The sequence below is a fragment of the Enhydra lutris genome, unplaced genomic scaffold (assembly GCF_002288905.1).
Source record: "Enhydra lutris kenyoni isolate GAN:26980312 unplaced genomic scaffold, ASM228890v2 scaffoldscaffold88, whole genome shotgun sequence".
NCBI classification, from domain to species: Eukaryota; Metazoa; Chordata; class Mammalia; order Carnivora; family Mustelidae; genus Enhydra; species Enhydra lutris.
Window position 1 is genome coordinate 1,133,119 of NW_019154172.1, and position 25,808 is coordinate 1,158,926.

At 38.5% G+C, this 25,808-nt stretch overlaps 1 protein-coding gene across 1 annotated transcript in view; it reads left to right on the forward strand.

The window, feature by feature from the left end:
- LOC111161989 (filaggrin-2-like) overlaps positions 1-25,808 on the forward strand; it is a 110,024-nt gene that overhangs the window by 5,402 nt on the left and 78,814 nt on the right. The window contains exon 4 of the mRNA XM_022526116.1: positions 14-1,637. Within this exon, the coding sequence (XP_022381824.1) occupies positions 14-1,637 (1,624 nt within the window). The remainder of the gene's footprint in view (positions 1-13; positions 1,638-25,808) is intronic.

The window sequence follows — 25,808 nt, forward strand, 5'->3', positions numbered from 1 at the left end:
CTGCTAGAGGGAGACAGGGAACTAGTCATGGCCAGTCAGGAGATAGCAGGGGACATAGTGGGTCTGGGCATGGTCAAGCCACCAGGAAAGAATCCAGTAGGACTACAAGAAGAGGATCTAGTGTCAGTGAGGCCAGTGACACTGAAAGGCACTCAGGAGCCCCACAGACACACGCAGGATCCCCTCATAGCCACTCAGGATCTCAACATGGAGAGTCAGGATCCACAGCTAGAGGTAGACAGAGAACTAGTCATGGCCAATCAGGAGACACCAGGGGACATAGTAGGTCTGGGCATGGTCAAGCCACCAGCACAGAATCCAGTAGGACTACAAGAAGGGGATCTACTGTCAGTGAGTCCAGTAGCACTAAAAGCCACTCAGGAGCCCCACAGATACATGCAGGATCCTCTCATAGCCACTCTGGATCTCAACATGGAGAGTTAGGATACACAGCTGGAGGGAGACAGGGAACTACTCATGGCCAGTCAGGAGATACCAGCGGACATAGTGGGACTCAGCATGGTCAAGCCATCAGGTCAGAATCCAGTAGGTCTCCAAGAAGTGGATCCAATGTCAGTGAATCTAGTGATAATGAAAGGCACTCAAGAGGGTCATCAAGGAACTCTGTTTCTAGCCATGTACATTCCAGGTCTTTCCCTAAACACACAGTTTCTGATACAACTGGAAGGTATGAGTCAAGCACTGAGCAGGCGGGAGATAGTTCTAAACAATCAGTCATAGATCAAGAGCAGACATCAGTTCAGAAGCAACCAGTTTCTAGACATTCACAGAATTTTGGATCCTCCCTAGAATCTAAAGGAGACAAATCTCCATATTCAGGCTCTGTTCAAGAGCAGAACACATCTTCCCATAAGCAATTAGGTACTGACACAATAGAGAGACATGGGTCCAGCCATACAGAGTCACATGAAACTCATAGGCAATCCAAGGACAGCATAAGGAAACAGTTACATAGCAGTCATCACCGATCTAGAGTAAGTCATTCCCAGTCTCAGAGTAGTGGAAGACACCGACATGGATCAGGTCAAGGTTGGAAACATGGCAGTTATGGGAGAGCAGAATATGACTATGGGCAGTCTGGGTATGGACCTTCTGGAGGTAGCAGAACAAGCAGCCGCAATTCTAGCCCTTTGAGGTCGTTGGATCTAGCTGCAAACAATCACATTTCTACCCATGGACAATCAGTTCCTACATTTGACCATACAGGATCAAAAGCAACTGAAATAATAGGAAGACAAAGTTCAAGTCATGGACAGCCAACTTATTCCCATAATCAGTCTGGAACCAATGTAAGTAGAAGGCAGGGATCTATTCATGGGCATTCAGCAGTAAGTCATGAACCATCAAGTGACACCGATTTTCAATCTGGGAGGCATAGGCAGCCAAGCAGCCATTCTGTACCCAGCCATGGACAGTCCATATCAGCTCACAGCTATTCAGAATCTAGTTCAACTCTAGGGCATGGATCCCATAGTGATAATAAAGAGCATTCAGAAGATTGGGGGGAACAAATTCATGAACCATCAGAGTCTAGGCATGGACAGTCAGAATTCAACAATGTAGGTATACTTGGATCCAGCCAGGAGAATGTGGGAGATATATCTTCTAATGAGCAGGTAAGATCTAGCACAAGTTTAGGAAGACAGGGATCAATTAAGAGACAACCAGGAGACATCCAAGGTCAATCTGGATTCAGCACCAATGAAAGAAATGTATATAACCATGGACAATCAAGTGACAGCTATAGGCAGTCAGTTGACAGCAGAAGCAAAAGTCAAGGATTCATTTCTAGTCACTCTCATGATAGCCAAGACCCTACAGGAACTGAAGAATATGGGTATAGATATTCATCAAGCAGTACAATCATGTGGAGGGGGGGGAAGCAAAAGCAAGGGCCTGAATCAAATTTGTTAGGAAGCATCAGAATATATTGTCAGGATATGGATGATAAGCAGACAGGAAACATGGATGCCAAAGGTTGCCATAAAAGGGAGAGAACAGAACCAGGTTCCTTTTACTTAGACAGCAACACTCCACTTTATGAATATGTCCAAGAACAAAGGTGTTATTACTTTGAATAATCATTTGAAGCCAACAGAAAACAAACTAACTCAAGATAAGAGATAACCCAAGAAGAAATGAGAATATAACATGGAATTAAGATATTTACCGTGATCCTTTCTTTTGTTACTGGGAGCATATATCTGTTCTTTTATTTAACAGTAGCACGTACTCTATTCCTCTTGTTTGGTGCAGGGTTTTTTGGAAGGCTCCATGGTCACTAAGCTCTTTGGATAGAAAACAGTGAATCAAAGAAATAAATAGCTCTTGGAACTCTATTCAGAACTATATGACAAAGTGATTTGACTGCTTTGGGATAAAGTAAGCATTTTTTTTTAAATGTCTAAGACTTTTGGACTTCCCAGATTTTATTTTAATTGACATTGACAAACCTATCCAAGGAGCTAAGAAACATGATTTTGGAGCCAAAATATTCCTAATAACATTATAACACATTCCATGTCCTGAGCAAAGAATGTTATAGTAGCTGATGAGACAGAATATTTGCATCTTTTTTGACACAACTGGAACATCATACGATTACTTTTGAATTTATTGTCATGACCTCCTTGCATAAAAATTTTCAATAAACTTTCCAACAAGTATAGTTTCTCTCCTTTTTCATCTTCACAAACATGCAAAGCTTCCTGCCATGGGATCAGATACACATTTCTTTTCTTTTTTTTTTTTTTTATTTAAATTCAATTAATTAACATATAATGTATCATTAGTTTTGGAGGTACAATTCAGTGATTGATCAGTTGCATATAACACCCAGTGTTGATTACTTCAAGTACCTTCCATAATGCCCACTGCCCAATTATCCCATTCCCTCATGCATCTCCCTTCCCACGACCCTCAGTTGTATGTTTTTTTTTTCCCCACATTTAAGAGTCTCTTATGGTTTGCCTCCCTCTCTGTTTTTATCTGATTTTGTTTTTCTTTCCCCTCCTCTATGTTCCTCTGTTTTGTTTCTTAAATTCAACATATGAGTGAAATCATATGCTATTTGTCTTTCTCTGACTTATCTTGCTTAGTATAAGTCCCTGTAGTTTCATCCACATCATTGCAAATGGTAAGATTTCATTCTTTTACGTGGTTGAGTAGTATTCCATCATATAGATATATATAGATGTGTGTGTGTGTGTGAGATATATATATCTACCTCACATCTTCTTTATTGATTCATTGTCAATAGACATCTAGGTTCTTTCCATACTTTGGCTATTGTCAACACTGCTGCCATAAACATAGCATTTTCTTCCAACTTCACTTTTGCAATTCAAAATAAAGTGAAATTCATCAATGAGTGTTCAAGATAACAAATGTTATACTATAAATGTACATTATCATTAACCCTAAATAGTAATCAATTCATACAAATCTATCCATCACCATTCATTCTCTGAATAAACACTAATTATCAAAGCATCACTAGACATTGCTGCTATAAACATTGAGTGTATATGTCCTTTTAAATCACTATGTGGGTATCCTTTGGATAGATACATAGTAGTGCAATAGCACCAATGTCCACAATGGCCAAAATATGGAAAGAGCCCAGATGTCCATTGATAGATAAATCAATAAAGAAGAGGTGTGGTGTATATATACAATGGAATATTACTCAGCCACCAAAAAGAATGAAATCTTGCCACTTGCAAAGACATGGATGAATCTAGAGAGAACTAAGCTAAGCAAAATAAGTCAGTCAGAAATAGAAAAATACCATATGATTTCATTCATATGTTGAATTTAAAAAACAAAACGGGGCGCCTGGGTGGCTCAGTAGTTTAAGCCACTGCCTTCGGCTCAGGTTCCCTCTCACTCTCTCTGCCTGCCTCTCTGCCAACTTGTGATCTCTGTCAAATAAATAAATAAAATCTTTAAATAATAATAATAATAAATAATAAATAAAAAACAAAACAGAGGAACATAGGGGAAGGGAAACAAAAATAAAATCAGATAAAAACAGAGGGAGACAAACCATAAGAGACTCAACTGGAGAAGTCAAGATGGTGGAGAAGTAGCAGGAGATCAGCTAGATAGCTTATCAAACCATTCCAAAGACCTACAAATCCAACAAGAGATCAAAGAGAAGAAGAGCAGCAATTCTAGAAACAGAAAATTGACCACTTTCTGAAAGGTAGGACCGGCGGAGAAGTGAATCCAAAGCAACAGGAAGATAGACCATGGGGGGAGGGGCTGGCTAATGGCAAGTGGCGGAGCAACAGAGCGCAAAATCAGGACTTTTAAAAGTCTGCTCCACTGAGGGACATCGCTCCAGAGGCTAAACCAGGGTGAAGCCCATGCAGGGACAGCATGGCCTCAGGTCCTGTGGGGTCACAGAAGGATTGGGGGTGTCTGAGTGTCACAGAGCTCACAGGTATTAGAGTGGTGAAGCTGGCTACAGAGACAGAGCCGAGGAGTGAGCTCCCAACTCGGGGTTACCTTGAACCATAATCCGTGGCACAGGCCACTGCTCTGTGAGTGGGGTCCCCACAAGATCTGGGGAGACCCCCCTGGAAGAGCTCAGGGATCTGTGGGGTTCAGAGACTCCAGGTGGAGCTGTGTGCCAGAGACAGAGTCTCTTGGTCACAGGCTGGGTGATTTCGGAGCACAGCTGGAGGCCAGTGAGACGGGAGTGATTGAGCACTTTTCTCTGAGGGTGCACTGAGGAGTGGGGCCCCGAGCTCTTGGCTCCTCTGGGCCAGAGATTGGGAGGCCGCCATTTAAATTCCTGTCCTCCAGAACTCTACTGAAAGCATTCAGGGAACAAAAGCTCCCAAAAGCGAACCCGAGGGGAATACTTAGACTGGACCCTGGTAAGGGCGGTGCAATTCTGCCTTGGGCAAAGACACTTGAGAATCACCACAACAGACCCCTCCCCCATAAGATCAACAAGAAATCCATCCAAGACCAAGTTCGCTTACCAAGGACAACAGTGGAATTCCAGAGGAGGAGAAAGCAAAGCATGGAATTCATGGCTTTCTCCCCATGATTCTTTAGTCTTGCAAAGTTAATTAATTTATTTTATTTTATTTTTTGTTCTTCTAATTTTTTTAACTTTTTAACTTTTACACTTTCCTCTTTTAACATTTTTAAACTAGTTTATCTTAACAATCTTAACAATACCTTTCATTAAAAAAAATAATCTTTATTGAAACTTCATTATTATACTTATATTTTATCCTTCATTGTATCTAACTTTATTTTTTGTATACGCATAGGGTTTTTTCTTCTAAAAACTTTGGGGTGCAAATCCTTCTAATAGATCAAAATACACCCTAAATCTAGCACTGGGCTTGTTCTAGTCTCCAGCCCGAGCAAATTCTCTCCACTTCCTTTTTCTTTATTCTCCCAACCAACTTACCTTATCAACTCTTTTTTTAGAAATTTAAAAATTTTTTTTTCATTTTTATAGTCATATTCCATCCCTCCATTGTGTTTACCTTTATATATGTTTTTCATTCTTCAAAATGTTGGGAGGTAGTTTTCTAAAAGACCAAAATATTCCCAAAATTAAGTGGGTGACACTGTTCTAGTCACCAGTCTAATATATATATATATATATATATATATATATATATATATATATTTACATTTTTATATTTTTTCTTTATTTGTTTTCTTTTTTTTATTTTTTTTTTCTGAACTTCTTTTTACCCCCTTTGTCGCTCCTATGATTTGGGGTCTCTTCTGATTTGGTTAAAGCACATTTTCCTGGGGTCTTTGCCACTCTTTTAGTATTTTATTTGCTCCTTCATATATTATTATCTGGACAAAATGACAAGGCTGAAAAACTCACCACCAAAAAAAACAACAAGACGCAGTACCAAAGGCTAGGGACCTAATCAATATAGACATTGGTAATATGTCAGATCTAGAGTTCAGAATGATGATTCCCAAGGTTCTAGCCTGGCTCAAAAAAGGCATGGAAGATATTAGAGAAGCCCTGTCTGGAGAAATAAAGCTCTTTCTGGAGAAATTAAAGAACTAAAATTCAACCAAGTTGAAATCAAAAAAGCTATTAATGAGGTGAAATAAAAAATGGAAGCTCTTACTGCTAGAATAAATGAGGCAGAAGAAAGAATTAGTGATATAGAAGACCAAATGACAGAGAATAAAGAAGCTGAGCAAAAGAGAGACAAACAACTCCTGGACCACGAGGGGAGAATTCGAGAGGTAAGTGATACCATAAGATGAAACAACATTAGAATAATGGGGATTTCAGAAGAAGAAGAAAGAGAGAGGTGAGCAGAAGGTATATTCGAGGGAATTATTGTAGAGAATTTCCCTAATATGACAAAGGGAACAAGCATCAAAATCCAGGAGATGCAGAGAACCCCTCTCAAAATCAATAAGAATAGGTCCACACCATGTCATGTAATAGTAAAATTTACAAGTCTTAGCGACAAAGAGAAAATCCTGAAAGCAGCCCAGGACAAGAAGTCTGTAACATAGAATGGTAAAAATATTAGATTGGCAGCGGACTTATCCACAGAAACCTGGCAGGCCAGAAAGAACTGGAATGGTATATTCAGAACACTAAATGAGAAAAATATACAGCCAAAATACTTAATCCAACTGGGATGTCGATGAAAAAAGGAGAGATTAAAAAGCTTCCAGAACAACCAAAAATTAAAAGAATTTGCAAGCACCAAACCATCCCTACAGGAAATATTGAAAGGGGTCCTCAAAGCAAAGAGAGAGCCTAAAAGTAGTAAATCAGAAAGGAACAGAGACAATATGCAGTAATAGTCACCTTACAGGCAATACAATGGCACTAAATTCATGTCTCTCAATAGTTACCCAGAATGTAAATGAGCTAAACACCCCAATCAGGGTATCAGAATGGATAAAAAAACAAGACCCATCGCTATGCTGTCTATGAGAAACTTATTTTATATCCAAAGATAACTCCAGATTTAAAGTGAGGAGGTGGAAAACCATTTGCCATGCTAATGGACATCAAAAGAAAGCTGAGGTGGCAATCCTTATACCAGATAAATTACATATTAAGCCAAAACTATAATAAGAGATGAGGAAGGAAGAACAGTATATAATACTTTAAGGGTCTGTCCAACAAGAAGATCTAATAATTTTAAATATCTTTGCTCCTAACATGGGAGCAGCCAAGTATATAAACCAATTAATAACAAAATCAAAGAAAAAAATCGACCATAATACAATAATAGTATGGGACTTTAACACCCTCCTCACTCAATTGGACAGATCATCTAAGCAAAAGACTAACAAGGAAATAAAGGCTTTAAATGGCACACTGGACCAGATGGACATCAAAGATATATTCATAACATTCCATTCCAAAGCAACAGAATACACAGTCTTCCCTAGTGCATATGGAACATTCTCCAAAATAGATCACATCCTGAGTCACAAATCAGGTTTCAACTAGTATAAAAAGATTGGGGTCATTCCTTGCAAATTTTCAGACCACAATGCTCTGAAACTAGAACTCAATCACAAAAGGAAAATTGGAAAGAACTCATTACATGGAGGCTAAAGAGCATCTTACTAAAGAATGAATGGGTCAACCAGGAAATTAAAGAAGAATTGAAAAAAATCATGGAAACAAATGAAAATGAAAACACAACTGTTCAAAATCGTTGGGACAAAGCAAAGGTGGTTTAGAGAGGAAACTATACAGCAATACAAGCCTTTCTCAAGAAACAAGAAAGTTCTCAAATACACAACTTAACACTACACCTAAAGGAGCTGGAGAAAGAACAAGAAAGAAACCCTAAACCCAGCAGGAGAAGAGAAATCATAAAGATCAGAGCAGAATTCAATGATTTAGAAACCAAAAAAACAATAGTACAAATCAACAAAACTTCAAGCTGCTTCTTTGAAAGAATTAATAAGATTGATAAATCCATGGCCAGACTTACGAAAAAAAAAAGAGAAAGGACCCAAATCAATAAAATCATGAATGAAAGAGGAGAGATCACAACCAACATCAAAGAAATACAAACAATTATAAGAACATACTATGAGCAAATCTACACCAACAAATTTGACAATCTGGAAGAAATGGATGCATTCCTAGAGACATATAAACTACCACAACTGAACCAGGAAGAAATAGAAAACCTAAACAGACCCATAACCAGTAAGGAGATTGAAACAGTCATCAAAAATCTCCAAACAAACAAAAGCCCAGGGCCAGACGGCTTCCCAGGGGAATTCTACCAAACATTTAAAGAAGAATTATTTCCTATTCTCCTGAAACTGTTCCAAAAAATAGAAATGGAAAGAAAACTTCCAAACTCACTTTATGAGGCCAGCATCACCTTGATCCCAAAACCAGACAAGGATACCATCAAAAAAAGAGAACTACAGACCAATATCCTTCATGAACACAGATGCAAAAATTCTCACCAAAATACTAGCCAATAGGATCCAACAGTACATTAAAAGGATTATACACCACAACCAAGTGGAATTTATTCCAGGACTGCAAGTTTGGTTCAACATCCGCAAATCAATCAATGTGATACAATGCATTAATAAAAGAAAGAATAAGAACCATATGATATTCTCAATAGATGCTGAAAAAGCATTTGACAAAGTACCGCATCCCTTCCTAATCAAAACTCTTCAAAGTGTAGGGATAGAGGGCACATACATCAATATTATCAAAGCCATCTATGAAAAACCCACTGCAAATATCATTCTCAATGAATAAAAACTGAGAGCTTTTCTGCTAAGGTCAGGAACACAGCAGGGATGTCCATTATGACCACTGCTATTCAACATAGTACTAGAAGTCTTAGTCTCAGAAATCAGACAACAAAAAGAAATTAAAGTCATCCAAATCCGCAAAGAAGAAGTCAAACTATCACTCTTTGCAGGTGAAATGATAATATATGTGGAAAACCCAATAGACTGCACTCCAAAACTGCTAGAACTTGTACAGCAATTCAGTAAAGTGTCAGGATATAAAATCAATGCACAGAAATCAGTTGCATTTCTATACACCAACAACAAGACAGAAGAAAGAGAAATTAAGGAGTCATTCCCATTTACAATTGCACCCCAAACCTTAAGATACCTAGGAATAAACCTAATGAAAGAGGCAAAGAATCTATACTCAGAAAACTATAAAGTACTCATGAAAGAAATTGAGGAAGACACAAAGAAATGGACAAATGTACCATACTCATGGATTGGAAGAATAAATATTGTGAAAATGTCTATTCTACCTAAAGCAATCTACACATTTAATGGAATCCCTATCAAAACCTCATCCATTTTTTTCAAAGAAATGGAACAAACAATCCTAACATTTATATGGAACCAGAAAAGACCTCAAATAGCCAAAGGAATATTGAAAAAGAAATCCAAAGTTGGTGGCATCACAGTTCCGGACTTCAAGCTCTATTACAAACCTGTCATCATCAAGACAGTATGGTACTGGCACAAAAACAGACACATAGATCAATGGAACAGAAAAGGGAGCCCAGAAATAGACCCTCAACTCTATGGTCAGCTAATCTTCGACAAAGCAGGAAAGAATGTCCAATGGAAAAAAGACAGCCTCTTCAATAAATGGTGTTGGGAAAATTGGACAGCCACATGCAGAAAAATGAAATTGGACCATTTCCTTACACCACACACCAAAATAGACTCAAAATGGATGAAGGACTTCAATGTGAGACAGGAATCCATCAAAACCCTTGAGGAGAACACAGGCAGCAACCTCTTCGACCTCAGCTGCAGCAACTTCTTCCTAGGAACATCACAAAGGCAAGAGAAGCAAGGGCAAAAATGAACTATTGGGATTTCATCAAGATCAAAAGCTTTTGCACAGCAAAGGAAACAGTTAACAAAACCAAAAGACAACTGACAGAATGAGAGAAGATAATTTTCAAAGGACATATCAGATAAAGGGCTAGTGTCTAAAATCTGTAAAGAACTTATCAAACTCAACACCCAAAGAACAAATAATCCAATCAAGAAATGGGCAGAAGACGTAAACAGACATTTCTGCAAAGAAGACATCCAGATGGCCAACAGACACATGAAAAAGTGCTCCATATCACTCGGCATCAGGGAAATACAAATCAAAACCACAATGAGATACCACCTCACACCAGTCAGAATGGCTAAAATTAGCAAGTCAGGAAATGACAGATGCTGGCAAGGATGTGGAGAAAGGGGAACCCTCGTACATTGTTGGTGTGCACAAGCTGGTGCAACCACTCTGGAAAACAGCATGGAGGTTCCTCAAAATGTTGAAAATAGAACTACCCTATGACCCAGCAATTGCACTACTGGGTATTTACCCTAAAGATACAAACGTAGTGATCCGAAGGGACACGTGCACCCGAATGTTTATAGCAGCAATGTCTACAATAGCCAAACTATGGAAAGAACCTAAATGTCCATCAACAGATGAATGGATAAAGAAGATGTGGTATATACACAATGGAATACTATGCAGCCATCAAAAGAAATGAAATCTTGCCATTTGCAACAATGTGGATGGAACTAGAGGGTATCATGCTTAGCGAAATAAGTCAACCAGAGAAAGACAACTATCATATAATTTCCCTGATATGAGGAAGTGGAGATGCAACATGGGGGGTTAAGGGGGTAGGAGAAGAGTAAATGAAACAAGATAGGATTGGGAAGGAGACAAACCGTAAGTGACTCTTAATCTCACAAAACAAACGGAGGGTTGCTGGGGGGAGAGGGTTTGGAAGAAGGGGGGTGGGGTTATGGACATTTGGGAGGGTATGTGCTATGGTGAATGCTGTGAAGTGTGTAAACCGGGCAATTCACAGACCTGTACCCCTGGGGATAAAAATATATGTTTATAAAAAATTTTAAAAAATAAAAAAAATTTAAAAAAAACCAACAACACCCATCAATATGCTGTCTGCAAGACACTTTTTTAGACAAAAATCCATCTCCAGACTGAAAGTAAGAGGGTAAAAAAACCATTTATCATGCAAATAGACATTAAAGAAAGCTGGAGTAACCATCCTTCTATAAGACAAGCTATATTTTAAACTTAAGATTGTAATATGAGATGAAAAAGACCACTGTATCATAAGAGTCTCTCCAACAAGAATACTTAACTTATAAATATTTGTGTCCCATAACAAAATGAAAGAAACTCATTGAAAGTAATATAATAATTGTAGGGGACTTTAACACCCAACTCAGCAATGGACAAATAATCTAAGCAGAAAATCAACAAGGAAAAAAGGGCTTTGAAAGACAAACTGTACCAGATGGACTTAACAGATATATTTATTCAGAGCATTTCATCCTAAACCAGCAGAAGACACATTCTTCTGAAGTCCACATGGAACATTCTCCATAGTGGATCACATACTGGGTCAAAAATAAGGTCTATACTTGTACAAAAAGATTGAGATTATACCATGCATATTTTGAGATCACAGTGCTTTGACACTTGAAGTTAACCACAAGAAAAAAATGTGGAAGGAACACAAAGAAGGAAGTTAAAGGGCATCCTACTAAAGAATGAATGGGTCAAATTGGAAATTAAAAGAATTTTAAAATATAGATGGAAGCAAATTAAGATGAAAGAACAATGGTTCAGAACCTTTGGGATGCTGCAAAGGCAGTCCTAAGAAGGAAGTACATAATAATACAGGCCCTTCTCAAGAAACAAAAAAAGTGTCAAATACACCCTAACCTTACACCTAAAGGAGTTGGAAAAATAATAGTAAATACAGTTTAAGTCCATCAGGAGAAAAGAAATAATAACATTTAGAATAGAAATCAATGATAGATAAATCAAAAGAGCAGTGCAATAGATCAACAAAACTAGGAGATGGTTCTTTGAAAGAATTAATAAGATTGAGAAAACCCAAGTCACCTGTCTCACTTAGTTGGTTAAGGGTCTGCCTTCAGCTCAGGTCATGATCCTGCAGTCCTGGGATCAAACCCCACATCAGGCTCCCTGCTCAGTCAGGAGCCTACTTCTCCTTCTTCTCCTCCTCAGCTATGGTCTCTCTCTCTCTCTCTCTCTCTCTCTCTCTCAAATAAAGAAAATCTTTTTAAAATTTTTGATAAAACCCTCGTCAGACTTCTCAGGAAGAAAAGAGAAAGGACCCAATTAAATAAAATCACATCACAACCAACACCATAGAAATACAAACAATTACAAGAGAATATCATGAGCAATTATATGCAAAAAAATTAGGCAGTCTGGAAGAAATGGATGCATTCCTACAAACATATAAACTACTGAAACTGTAACAGGAAGAAACAAACAAACAAAAAACTGAAAAGAGGCTCATAACCATCAAGTAAAATGAAGCAGTAATTAAAAATCTCCCAAAAAACAAGAGTCTGGGGCTAGATGGCTTCCCAGGGGAATTCTACCAAACATTTAAAGAATTAATGCCTGTGTGTGTGTGTGTGTGTGTGTGTGTGTTTTATGTTAGTCACCATAGAATACATCATCAGTTTTTGATGCAGTGTTCCAAGATTTACTGTCTATGCACAACAGCCAGTGCTACATGCAATACATGCCTTCCTTAATACCCACCACCAGGCTCACCCATCTTCCCACCCTCCTCCCCTCTAAAACTCTCAGTTAGTTTCTCAGAGTCCACAGTTTCTCATGGTTCATCTCCCCCTCCAATTTCCCCAAATTCACTTTTCCTTTCCTTCTCCTAATGTCCTCCATGTAATACTTATTCTTCTGAAGCTTTTTCAAAATATAGAAATGGAGGGCGCCTGGGTGGCTCAGTAGGTTAAGCCTCTGCCTTCAGCTCAAGTCATGATCTCAGGGTCCTGGGATTGAGTCCCACATCGGACTCTCTGCTCAGTAAGGAGCCTGCTTCCCCCCTCTCTCTGCCTGCCTCCCTGCCTCCTTGTGATCTCTCTCTGTCAAATAAATAAATAAAATCTTTAAAAATATATAGAAATGGAAGGAAAACTTCTAAACTTGTTCTATGAGGCCAGCATTATCTTGGCCCCAAAACCAGACAAAGACCCACCAAAAAGGAGAATTACAGACTAATATCCAAGATTAATATGAATGTGAAATTCTCACCAAGATACTAGGTAATAGGATCCAGCACTACATTAAAAGGATATTCACCATGATCAAGTGAGATTTGTCCCTGGGCTGTGGGAGTGGTTGAACATCCACAAATCAATGTGGCACACCTCATTAATAAATCAAAGGACAAGAACATGATCCTCCCAATAGATGCAGAAAAACCATTTGACAAAGTACAATATTCTTCTTGATAGAAATCCCCCACCATGTACGTAGAGAGGGAACATGCCTCAATATCATAAAAGTCATATATGAAAGACTCACTGGGAATATCATCCTCGATGAGAAAAAACTGAGAGCTTTTGACCTAAGGTCAGGAACATGAAAAGATGTCCACTCTTGCTACTGTTATTCAACATACCACCAGAAGTCCTAGCCTCAATAATGAGACAACACAAAGAAATAAAAGGCAGCCAAATCAGCAAAAGAAGTCAAATTTTCCCTCTTTGCAGATGACATGATCTCTATGTAGAAAACAAACAAACAAACAAATCTTAAGAGACTCCACTCAAAAACTGCTAGAACTGATACAGGAATTCAGCAAAGTTGCAGGATATAAGACAATGCAAAGAAGTAAGTTGCATTTCTAGATACCAAAAATAAGGCAGAAGAAGAGAAATCATGGAATCAATCTCATTTATAATTGTACCAAAACCTAGAAGATACCTAGGAATAAATCTGTCTATCTGTACAGACTATCTGTACTCTGAAAACTATAGAACACTTATGAAAGTAATTGAGGAAGACACAAAGAAAAGAAAAATATTCCATGTTCATGAGTTGGAAGAACAAATATTGTTAAAATGTCTATGCTACCCCCAAACAATCTACACATTCAATGCAATCCATATGAAAATACTATCAACAGAAAAGAAAACTGAATTGGGGAAATCAGAGGGGGAGATGAACATGAAAGACTGTGGACTCTGAGAAACAAACTCAGGGTTTTGGACGTCCCAGAACATAAGGGGATAGATGAGCCTGGTGATGGGTATTAAGGAGGGAACATTAATGCCTTCATTAACATTGGGTGTGGTGCATAAACAATGAGTTTTGGAACACTGAAAAAATAAAATTAAATTTAAAAAGGTACTATCAACTTTTTTCACAGAGCTGGAATAAGCTATTCTAAAATATATACCGAACCAGAACAGATCACGAATAGACAAATGAATCTTAAAAAAGAAAACCAAAGCTAAAGGCAACCCAATCTGGACTTCAAGCTGTATTACAGAGCTGTAATCATCAAGACAACATAGTAGTGACACAAAAACAGACACATATCAATGGAACAGAAGAGAGAATTCAGAAATGGACCCTCAACTCTATGGTCAACTACTCTTTGACAAAGCAAGAAAGAATATCCAATGGAAAAATGTTAGTCTCTTCAACAAATGCTATCAGGAAATTTGGACAGCCACATGCAGAGGAATGAAACTGGACCACACTCTTACACCATGCACAAGAATAGAGTCAAAATGGATGAAAGACCTCAATGTGAGAAAGGAATCCATCAAAATCCTAAAGAAGAACACAGGCAGCAACCTGTTTGACCTTGACTATAGCAGGTTCCTGCTAGACAAATAGATCTCCAAAGCAAAAGGAAACAAAGCAAAAATGATTTATTGGAATGTTATCAGGATAAAAAGTTTTGCATAGCAAAGGAAGCAATCAATAAATCTAAAAAGCAACCTATGGAATGTGAGATGATAGTTGCAAATGATATATCAGATAAAGGCTTGTATCCAAAATCTAGAAGAGAATTTATGAACTCGACATCCCAAAAAAATCCTTCAAGAAATGGGCAGAAGACATAAATAGACATGGCCAAGAGACACATGAAAAATGGCCAAGAGACACATGAAAAAGTGCTCAACATCACACAGCATTAAGGAAATACAAATCAAAGCCACACTGACATGCCACCTCACATCTGCCAGAATGTCTAAAAATAACAAAATAAGAAATGGTGAAAATGCAGAGAAAGAGGAATCCTCTTACACTTTTTGTGGGAATGCAAAATGTTGCAGAAACTCTGGAAAACAGTATGGAGTTTCCTCAAAAAGTTAAAAAGTGAACTACCCTACAATACAGCAAATACACTACAAGATACTTGTCCAGGGTTCCTGGGTGGCTCAGCGGGTTAAAGCCTCTCACTTCGGCTCAGGTCATGATCCCGGGGTTCTGGGATCGAGCCCCACATTGGGCTCTCTGCTCAATGGGGAGCCTGCTTCCTCCTCTCTCTCTGCCTGCTTCCCTGCCTATTTGTGATCTCTGTCTGTCAAATAAATAAATAAAATCTTTAAAAAAAAAAGGTGTGGTGTGTGTGTGTGTGTGTGTGTGTAATATTATTCAGCCATCAAAAAGAATGAAATCCTGCCATTTCCAATGATGTGGATGGAACTAAAGGGTGTTATGTTAAGTGAAATAAGTCAGTCAGGGAAAGATAAATACCATATGATTTCACTGAACTGTGAAATTTAAGAAACATAACAAAAGACTAAAGTGAAGGGAAGGAAAAATAAAATAAGAGGAAAATTGAGAGGGAGGCATACCATAAGTGATGCAAACTCCAGGAAACAAACTGAGGGTTTCTATAAGGAGGGGTAGGTGGGGGGATGGGGTAAGAGGGTGAAGGCATTAAGGACAGCACTTGATATAATAAGCACTGGGTGTTATATGCAAGTGAAGAATCACTAATTTTTACCTATGAAATTACTAATACACTATTTGTTAACTAAATTGAATTTAGATGAAGAATTTTTATTTACTTATTTTTTTACTATGCTCAGTAAGCCAGCATATAATCTGGTACAATACACAACTAATGAATCATTGAACACTACAACAAAAATTATGATGTACTATATATGCTAGCTAAACAAAGAATTTCTTTTAATATTGAGATTATCTCATGCATATTTAATGACCACAATGCTATGAGACTTGAAGTCAACTACAAGAAAAAATTTGGAAAGATCACAAAGAAATGGAGACTAAAGAACATCCTACTAAGGAATGAATGGGTTAACCAGAAAATTAAAGAAGAAATTTAAAAGTACATGGAAACAAATGAAAATGAAAATACAATGGTCTAAAATTTGGGGGATGCAGCTAAAGTAGCCATAAGAGGGAAGTATACAGCAATACAGCCTACCACAGGAAGCAAGAAAAATCTCAAGCACAAAACATAACCTTACATGTAAGGGAGCTAGAAAAAGAACAATAAATGAGGCCTAAAGGTAGCAGAAGAAGAGAAATAATAGAGATGAGAGCAGAAATAAATGATAGACTGCTGTTCAACATAATACTAGAAGTCCTAGTCTCAGCACTCAGACAACAAAAAGAAATAAAAGACATCTGAAACAGTAAATAAGTCAAATTCTCACTCTCTGCTGATTACATGATATTTTATGTGGAAAATCCAAAAGATTCCATCCCAAATTACTAGAACTCATATAGGAATTCAGCAATGTGGCAGAATATAAAGTCAATGCACAGAAATCATTTGCATTACTATAAATTAACAATGACACAGAAGGAAGAGAAATGAAGGAGTCAATCTCATTTCCAATTGCACCAATAACCGTAAGATACCTAGGAATAAACCTAAACGAAGAGGCAAGAGATCAGTACTCAGAAAACTATAGAACACACATGAAAGAAATGGTGGGGACACAAAGAAATGGAAAAATATTCCATGTTCATGGATTGGAAAACAACTATGGTTAAAATGTCTATTTAATATGAGTTCTAGTAGTTTGGGGGTAAAGCCGTTTGGGCTTTCCATATAAAGTTTCATGTCATCTGTAAAGAGAGAGACTTGACTTCTTCATTGCCAGTGTGAATACATTTTATTGCTTTTTGTTGTCTGATGGCTGTTGCCAGGATTTCAAGTACTATGTTGAACAACAGTGGCGAGGGTGTACATCCTTGTTATGTTCCTGATCTCAAAGGAACGGCTGTCAGCTTTTCCCCATTGAGAATGATATTCACTGTGGGTTTTTCATTGATAGATTTTATGAAGTTGAGGAGTGTTCCCTCTATCCCTATACTTGGAATCATTTTAATCAGGAACGGACGCTGTATCTTGTCAACTGCTTTTTCTGCATCAGTTGAGAGGACCATGTGGTTTTTCTCTCTTCTCTTATTGATTTGCTCTATCACATCGATTGATTTGCAAATGTTGAACCACCCTTGCATCCCAAGGGTAAATCCCACCTGGTCATGGTGGATAATCTTTTTTAATGTACTGTTGGATCCTAATAGCTTGGATTATGGCATCCATATTCATCAGGGATATTGGTCTGAAATTTCCTTTTTGGTGGGGTCTTTACCTGGTTTGGGGATCAGGGTAATGCTGGCTTCATAAAAAGAGTCTGGAAGTTTCCCTTCTGTTTCTATCTTTTGAAACAGCTTCAGGAGAATGGGTATTATTTCTTCTTTGAATGTTTGGTAGAATCCCCAGGGAATCTGTCAGGTCCTGGGCTCTTGTTTTTTGCAAGGTCTTTGATCACTGCTTTGATCTCGTTACTAGATATTGATCTATTCAGGTTGGTAATTTCTTCCTGTTTCAGTATTGGAAGGTTATAGGTTTCCAGGAATGCATCCATTTCATCTAGGTTGCTTAACTTTATTGGCATATGACTGTTGATAATAATTTCTGATGATTGTTTCTATTTCCTTGGTTTTAATCGTGATCTCTCCCTTTTCATTCATAATTTTATTAATTTGGGTCCTCTCTCTTTTCTTTTGGATTAGTTTGGCCAGTGGTTTATCAATCTTATTGATTCTTTCTAAGAACCAGCTTCTAGTTTTGTTGATGTGTTCTACTGTATCTCCAGTTTCTATCTCCTTGATCTCTGCTCTCATCTAGATTATTTCCCTGCTTGTGCGTGGGGTTGGCTTAATTTGTTGTCGATTTTCCAGTTCTTTAAGGTGTAAAGAGAGCTGGTGTATTCTGGATTTTTCAATTTTTTTGAGGGAGGCTTGGATGGCTATGCATTTCTGCTTTAGGACCACCTTTGCCATATCCCATAGGTTTGGGGCTGAGGTGTCTTCATTCTCATTGGTTTCCATGAAATGTTTAAGTTCTTCTTTGATTTCCTGGTTGATCCAAACATTCTTAAGCAAGTTGGTCTTTAGCTTCCAAGTGCTTGAATTCCTTCCAAACTTTTTCTTGTGGTTGAGTTCCAGTTTCAAAGCATTGTCATCTGAGAATATGCAGGGAATAATCTCAATCTTTTGGTTTCAGTTGAGCCCTGATTTGTGACCCAGTATGTCACATTCTATTCTGAAAAAAATTCCATGTGTGCTCAAGAAGAATGAGTATTCTGTTGTTTTAGGGTGGAATGTTCTGTATATATCTATGAGGTCCATCCAGTCCAATGTGTCATTCAATGCTCCTGTTTCTTTATTGATTTTCTGCTTGGAAGATCTGTCTGTTACTGAGAGTGGCATGTTAAGATCCCTACTATTAATGTGTTCATATCAAAATGACTCTTTATTTTGATTAACACTTGGTTTATGTAGTTCGCTGCTCCCATATTGGTGACATAAATATTTACAATTGTGGATAGATCCTTTAAGAATGATGTAGTGCCTTCTGTATCTCTGACTACAGTCTTTAGTTTGAAATCTAATTTATCTGATATGAGAATCGCTACACCAGCTTTCTTTTGAGGCCTATTGGGATGAAAGATACTTCTCCATTGCTTTACTTTCAGTCTGGATATATATTTGGCTTCCAAATGTGGCTATTGTAGACAGCATATGGATGGGTCCTGATGTTTTATCCAATCTACAACCCTGTGCTCTTTTATGGAAGCATTTGGGTCCTTCACATTGAGAGTGATTATTGAAAGATAAGGTTTTATTGACATCATGTTGCCTGTGAAGACTTTGTTTCTATAGACTGTCTCTGTAAATTTCTGTTCTATGTCACTCTTGGGTTCTTTCTTCTTTTATGGAACTCCCCCCCTAATATTTCTTGTAGTGCCAGCTTCATGGTCACATACTCTTTTAAACCTTGCCAGTCTTGGAAGCTCTTTATCTCTCCATCCATTTTGAATGTTAACCTTGCTAGATAAAGTATTCTTGGCTGCATATTCTAATCATTTAGTGCCCTGAATATGTCTTGCAAGCCTTTTCTGGCTTGCCAGATTTCTGTGGACAGGTCTGACGTTATTCTGATGGACCTTCCTCTGTACATAAGGAATCTCCTCCCCCTATCTGCCCACACAAGCTCTTGTCTAAAATTGTGATTTGTGAGTTTCACAAGCAAATGTCTTGAGATCTTTTTAGATTTGTTGATGTTGGTGGGGGATGGTGTCCTTTCTGCCTCTAGGACTGGAACACTTGTTCCATTCCCTAGATTGGGGAAATTTTCATCCAGAATTTGTTCAACTATACCATCTAGTCTTCTCTCTTTCTCCACCCCCCTCAGGGATCCCAATTATCCTGACGTTGGAAAATTTCATGGAGTCATTTATTTCCCTAATTCTGTTTTCATGGCTTCTAAGCTGTTTTTTCCATGCCTCCTCCTGATCCTTTTTCTCTATCATTTTGTCCTAAATCACTAATTCTATCTTCTGCCTCAGTTACTCTAGCTGTTATTTATATTAGAACGCATCTCATTGATAGCATTTTTAACCTGTGCCAGGTTGGCTCTCATTTCTGCCTTTGGAGATTCTATGCTGTCACTAATGGTTTTCTCCAGCCTATGCATTGCCCAGATAATTGTTACCCTGAATTCCCTTTCTGACATACTATTTATGCCCATATCCAATAGTTCTGTGGCACAGTCTCTGAATTTTTCCTCTGTTGGGTGTTCCTTCTCCTAGTCATTTTGGTGAGAGATGGTTGAGGGGATGTATAGCTGAATATATCAACCATGATCCAGGCAAGGTGAACCCTGGAACGTTTTGGAGCAATCAGAAGTCACCACCAAAAAGAAAGAAAAAGAGAGAGAGAGAGAAAAGAGAAAACCCAGACAAAATGAGCCCCAAAAGTAAGATTTATAAGGTACATAAACAAAAATGGACAAACAAAAAGACCAACAAAAATAAATGACAAGACAAAAAAAAAAAAAGAAAAGAACCCAGCCAAAATGATCCTCAAGAATAAGATTTATATAATACCAGAACAAAAAAAAATACACAGAAACATTGACAGAAGAAAAAGATGGGAGGGTGGTTATAAATCCCCGATGTGGGCGAGGAAGGTTATTTTGGTTCTTCCTGGGTGTATCTTTATCTTTGTTAAAGGACTCAACTTTCCATAGATAAAGGGAGATTAAAACTGGTTTATACAGAGAGGTAGTATTGAATACGGAAAAAGGATTACCTTGAAGCTTATATCTATATGTATATTTTAAAAAAAAGAAAAAGAAAAAGAAAAACACAGGTATATGTATGAAAAAAGTTTAAGTTAAAAGGTTATTATGGAATTTGTTGTATTAAACCTCTAGTTGTAATGGTAAGTAGGTTAAATAAATAACAAGAATCCTGAGAATGAATTTAAAAAAAAAAAAAAAGTAGTATCTATGAAATACACAGATTTTAGAGCAATACCAGGAGCTTAATATATTATTTTCCCCTGATGTTGGGATTTCACAGTTTTATGGGGACCCTGTGGTGGTTGTCCTCTCATTCTTTGGCTTGCCTTCTGGGGAAGGGGCCTACTGCATTGTTTTTCAGTTAGTCTTGCTTGGGCTGATTCGCCCTGACCCCGTCAAGGAGATTGGATCTGTGGAAACCAGTTTTTTTCAGGCTTTTTTTCTCTGGAGGCTTTTGCTCTTTGGTGGCTTTTTGCAGCTTTCCAGAGATTTAGTGGAAAGCAAACTGTGCCCAGACCTCCACCTCAGAGAGAGGCCTCAGTCTGCTTCCTTCTGCGTGGTCCAGAACACAGACTCCCCCTCTGCAAACTCCTCCCATTGGTGATACGCACCCCCAGCCCCTGTCTCAATGGTCGCCCAAGGCGCCCGCTTGTCTCTGCACCCCCATGCCACAAAAACCCCAAGTGATATTGGTCCAGGGAGCCTGTTTTCAGTGGCTGCCTTTGCTGGACTGCTGTTTGGAATCCAGGCCCACACAAGGTGCACTCAGACCCCACGGTCATGCAGATCATGGAAGGGTGCTGCCAAGGGATCCTGACCAGAGGTTTCAGGCATGGGCTGGGAGCATTCAGACCCTCTGCTGGTGGTAGAAGGCTGCAGTCTGACAGACTGCTGGCTGGCACCCACACCCATCTCTCTCAGGTACTGGCAAGAAGGTGCTCAGACCTCATGGTCCATGCAGTGTGCACAGAGCATGGAAGGCTGTGGACCTAGAGAGTGCCAGCTGGTACCCACATCAGACTCTCTCCTGTGCAGGTCAGATTGCCCCCAGCTGAGGGGTGTTGCAAGAAGCAGAAAGCCAGGGGCTGAGGGAACACGTGGTGGAGGCTCCACCAAGCTCTCTCTGTCACAGGGGCTTACCGATGGTGGCCGTTCTGGGTCCATGAGCTTAGGCCCATGCCCATGACCGCCTAATTCCAGCAGTTTCCCCTTAAGATCTTTTGCTCTTCTTGAGTGCTTTTAACCAGACTTCAAGTTAATGTTGGTCCCCAAGCACAGGGCACTTTTGTACTGGTGGATTAATTTCCAATGGGTCACTTCTGGTGGCTCCTTCTCCCTTCTGTTTATTCTCAGATATCAGTCCAAGCATTCCCATTCTGCTTTACCTCTCCACTGATGTCTTCTGTCCCTGTAGAGATCCAGAAGTGTATAATCTTTTTTTTTTCAAAGATTTTATTTATTTATTTGACAGACAGAGATCACAAGTAGGCAGAGAGGCAGGCAGAGAGAGAGAGAAGGGGAAGCAGACTCCCCACTGCCCAGAGAGCCCAATGTGGGGCTTGATCCCAGGACCCTGGGATCATGACCTGAGTTGAAGGCAGAGGCTTTAACCCACTGAGCCACCCAGGCGCCCCCAGAAGTGTATAATCTTACATCTCAGGCTGATTTCCTGAGTGTTCAGAGTGTTCTGGTTGATATTTAGCTCACTTCAGGGGACCAGTTGAAACAGGGTCTCCTACTTCTCTGCCATCTTGCCCCTCTTCCCCTGTTTATTAATTTTTTATTAGGTTATGTTAGTCACCATACAGTTTCATCATTTGTTTTTAATATAGTGTTCCATGATTCATTGTTTGCATATAACACCCAGTGCTCCATGCAGTACATGCCCTCCTTAATACCCATCATTGAGCTAACACATCTCCCCACAACCCCTCCCATGAAACCCTCAGTTTGTTTCCTGGAATCCATAGGTTCTCATGGTTCCCCCCCCAATCCTATTTTCCACACTTCATTTTTCCCTTCCTTCTCCTTATGTCCTCCATGCTATTCCTTATGTTCCACATATAAGTGAGACTATATGATAATTGTCTTTCCCTGCTTGACTTATTTCACTTAGACTAATCTCCTCCAGTTCCAAACATGCATCAGCAAATGGGTTTTCATCCTTTCTGATGGCTGAGTAATATTCCTTTGTATATATGGACCACATCTTCTTTATCCATTCATCTATTGAAGGGCATCTTGGCTCTTTCCACACTCTATTGTGGACATTGCTGCTATGAACATTGGGGTGCATATGGCCTTTCTTTTCACTATATCTGTATCATTGGGATAAATACCCACTAGTGCAATACCTGGGTCATAAAGTAGTTCTATTTTTAACTTTTTGAGGAACTTCCACACTGTTTTCCAAAGTGGCTGTACCAATTTGCACTCCCACCAACATTTGTTGTTTCTTGTCTTGTTAACACAAAACATACAGACTCCCCCAATTTGCCATTCTAAATGGTGTAAGGTGGTATTTCAATGTGGTTTTGATTAGAATTTCCCTGATGGCTAAGGTGATGAACATTTTTTCATGTGTCTGTTAGCCATTTGTATGTCTTCATTGGAGAAGTGTCTGTTCATGTCTTCTGCCCATTTTTTGACATGATTTTCTGTTTTTTTGAGTGTTGAGTTTGAGTTCTTTATAGATCTTGGACATCAGCCCTTTGTCTGTAGCGTCATTTGTGAATATCTTCTCCTATTCCGTGGGTTGCCTCTTTGTTTTGTTGACTGTTTCCTTTGCTGTGCAAAAGCTTTTTATCTTGATGAAGTCCCAAAAGTTCATTTTCACTTTCGCTTTCCCTTGCCTTTGGAGACATGTTTTGAAAGAATTTGCTGTGGTCAATGTTGAAGAGGTTACTGCCTATGTTCTCCTATAGGATTTTGATGGATTCCTGTCTCACATTGAGGTCTTTTATCCATTTTAAGTTTATCTTTGTGTATGGTGTAAGAGAATGATCAAACTTCATTCTCCTATATGTAGCTTTCCAGTTTTCCCAGCGCCATTTATTGAAGAGACTGTCTTTTTTCCATTGGATATTTTTTCCTCCTTTGTTGAAGATTAGTTGACCATAGAGTTGAGGTCCATATCCAGGCTCTCTGTTCTGTTCCATTGATCTATGTGTCTGCTTTTTACCAGTACCATGCTGTCTCAGTGATCACAGATTTGTAATATAGCTTGAAATCAGGCAACGTGAGGCCTGCAGCTTTGTTTTTCTTTTTCAACATTTCCTTGGTGATTTAGGGTCTTTTCTGGTTCCATACAAAGTTTAGGATTGTCTGTTCCAGCACTTTAAAAAATGCTGTTGGTATTTTCATTGGGATGGTATTGCTAGAATAGATTGCTCTTGGCAGCATAGACATTTTAACAATGTTTATCCTTCCAATCCATGAGCATGAAGTGTTTTTCCATCTTTTTGAATCTTCTTCAATTTATTTTGTAAGTGTTCTGTAGTTTCTAGAGTATAGATCCTTTTCCTCTTTGGTTAGGTTTATTCCAAGGTATCTTATAGGTTTTGGTGCTATTGTAAATGGAATCAATACCCTAATTTCTCTTTCTACAATTACATTATTAGTGTAAAGAAGCAAGCAAATGATCTCTGTGCTTTGATTTTGTATCCTGCCACCTTACTGAATTGCTGTATCCTTTGGATTAATATCTAGTAGTGCAAATGCTGGGTTATAGGGTAATTCTATTTTTAGCTTTCTGAGGAATTTCTATACTGTTCTCCAGAGTGGCTGCACCCAGTTTGCATTCCCACTAATAGTATAAGAGGGTTCCCCTTTCTCTGCATCCTTGCCAAAACTGATTGTTGCCTCTGTTGTTAATTTTAGCCATTCTGACTGGTGTGAGATGATATCTCCTTGTAGTTTTGATTTGTAGCTCCCTGATAATGAGTGATGTTAACCAGATTTTCATGTCTGTTAGCCATTTGTATCTCTTTTGAAATGTCTATTCATGTTTTCTTCCCATCTACTTATTATTGGGGTGTTCAGTTTACAAGTTATTTAAATATTTTGGACACTAACCTTTATCAGATATGTTGTCATTTGTAAATATCTTCTCCCATTCTCTATGCTGTCTTTTAGTTTTGTTGATTATTTCTTTTGCTGTGCAGAAACTTTTTATCTTGGTGAAGTCCCAATGTTTATTTTTGCTTTTGCTTCCCTTGCCTCAGGAGATTTATCTAGTAAGAAGTTACTACAGCCAGTGTCAAAAAGGTTATAGCCTATGTTCTCTTGTTAGATTTTGATGGTTTCCTGTCTCACATTGAGGTATTTTATCCATTTTGAATTTATGAATTTTGAATTTATTTTTGTATATGATGTAAGAAAATGGTCCAGTTTCATTATTCTTCATGTGGCTGTCCAAATTTACCAACACCATACCATTTATTGAAGAGACTATCCTTCTTTCATGGGCTATTCTTTCCTGCTATGTAAAACATTAGTTGATCATATAATTGTGAGTTCATTTCTGGGTTGTCTATTCCTGTCCACTGATCAATATATCATGTATGTATGTGTGTATGTGCCATACTGTCTTGATCACTACAGCTTTGTAATATAGCTTGAAGTCTGGAATTGTGATGCCTCCACCTTTGCCTTTCTTTTTCTATAGTTTTAACTATAGGGGTCTTTTCAGGTTCCATACAAGTTTTAGAATTGTTTGTTCTAATCCTATGAAAAATGGTGGTGGTATTTTGAAAGGGATTGCATTAAATGTGTAGAATGCTTTGGATAGTATAGATATTTTAACAATATCTGTTATGCCACCACATGAGCATGGAATGTTTTTCCATTTCTTTGTGTCATCTTCAGTTTCTTTCAGAAGTGTTCCATAGTTTTCAGTACATATATTTTACCTTTTTGATTAGGTTTATTCCTAGGCATCTTGTGGTTTGGGATGCAGTTGTAAATGGGATTTGTTTCTTGATTTCTCATTCTGCTGCTTCATTATGGTGTATAGAAATAAATACAATGAATATTACTCAGCCATCAGAAACAATGAATACCCACCATTTGCACTGACATGGATGGAACTGGAGGGGATTATGCTAAGTGAAATAAGTCAAGGAGTGAAAAACAATTATCTTATGGTTTCACTCATATGTGGAACATAAGAAATAGAGCAGAGGACCACAGGTGAAGGGAGGGAAAACTGAAGGGGAAGAAATCAGAGAGGGAGACAAACCACGAGTGACTCTGGACTCTGGGAAACAAACTGCTGAAGGTTACAGAAGGGAGGGGGTGAGGGGATGGGGTGACTGGATG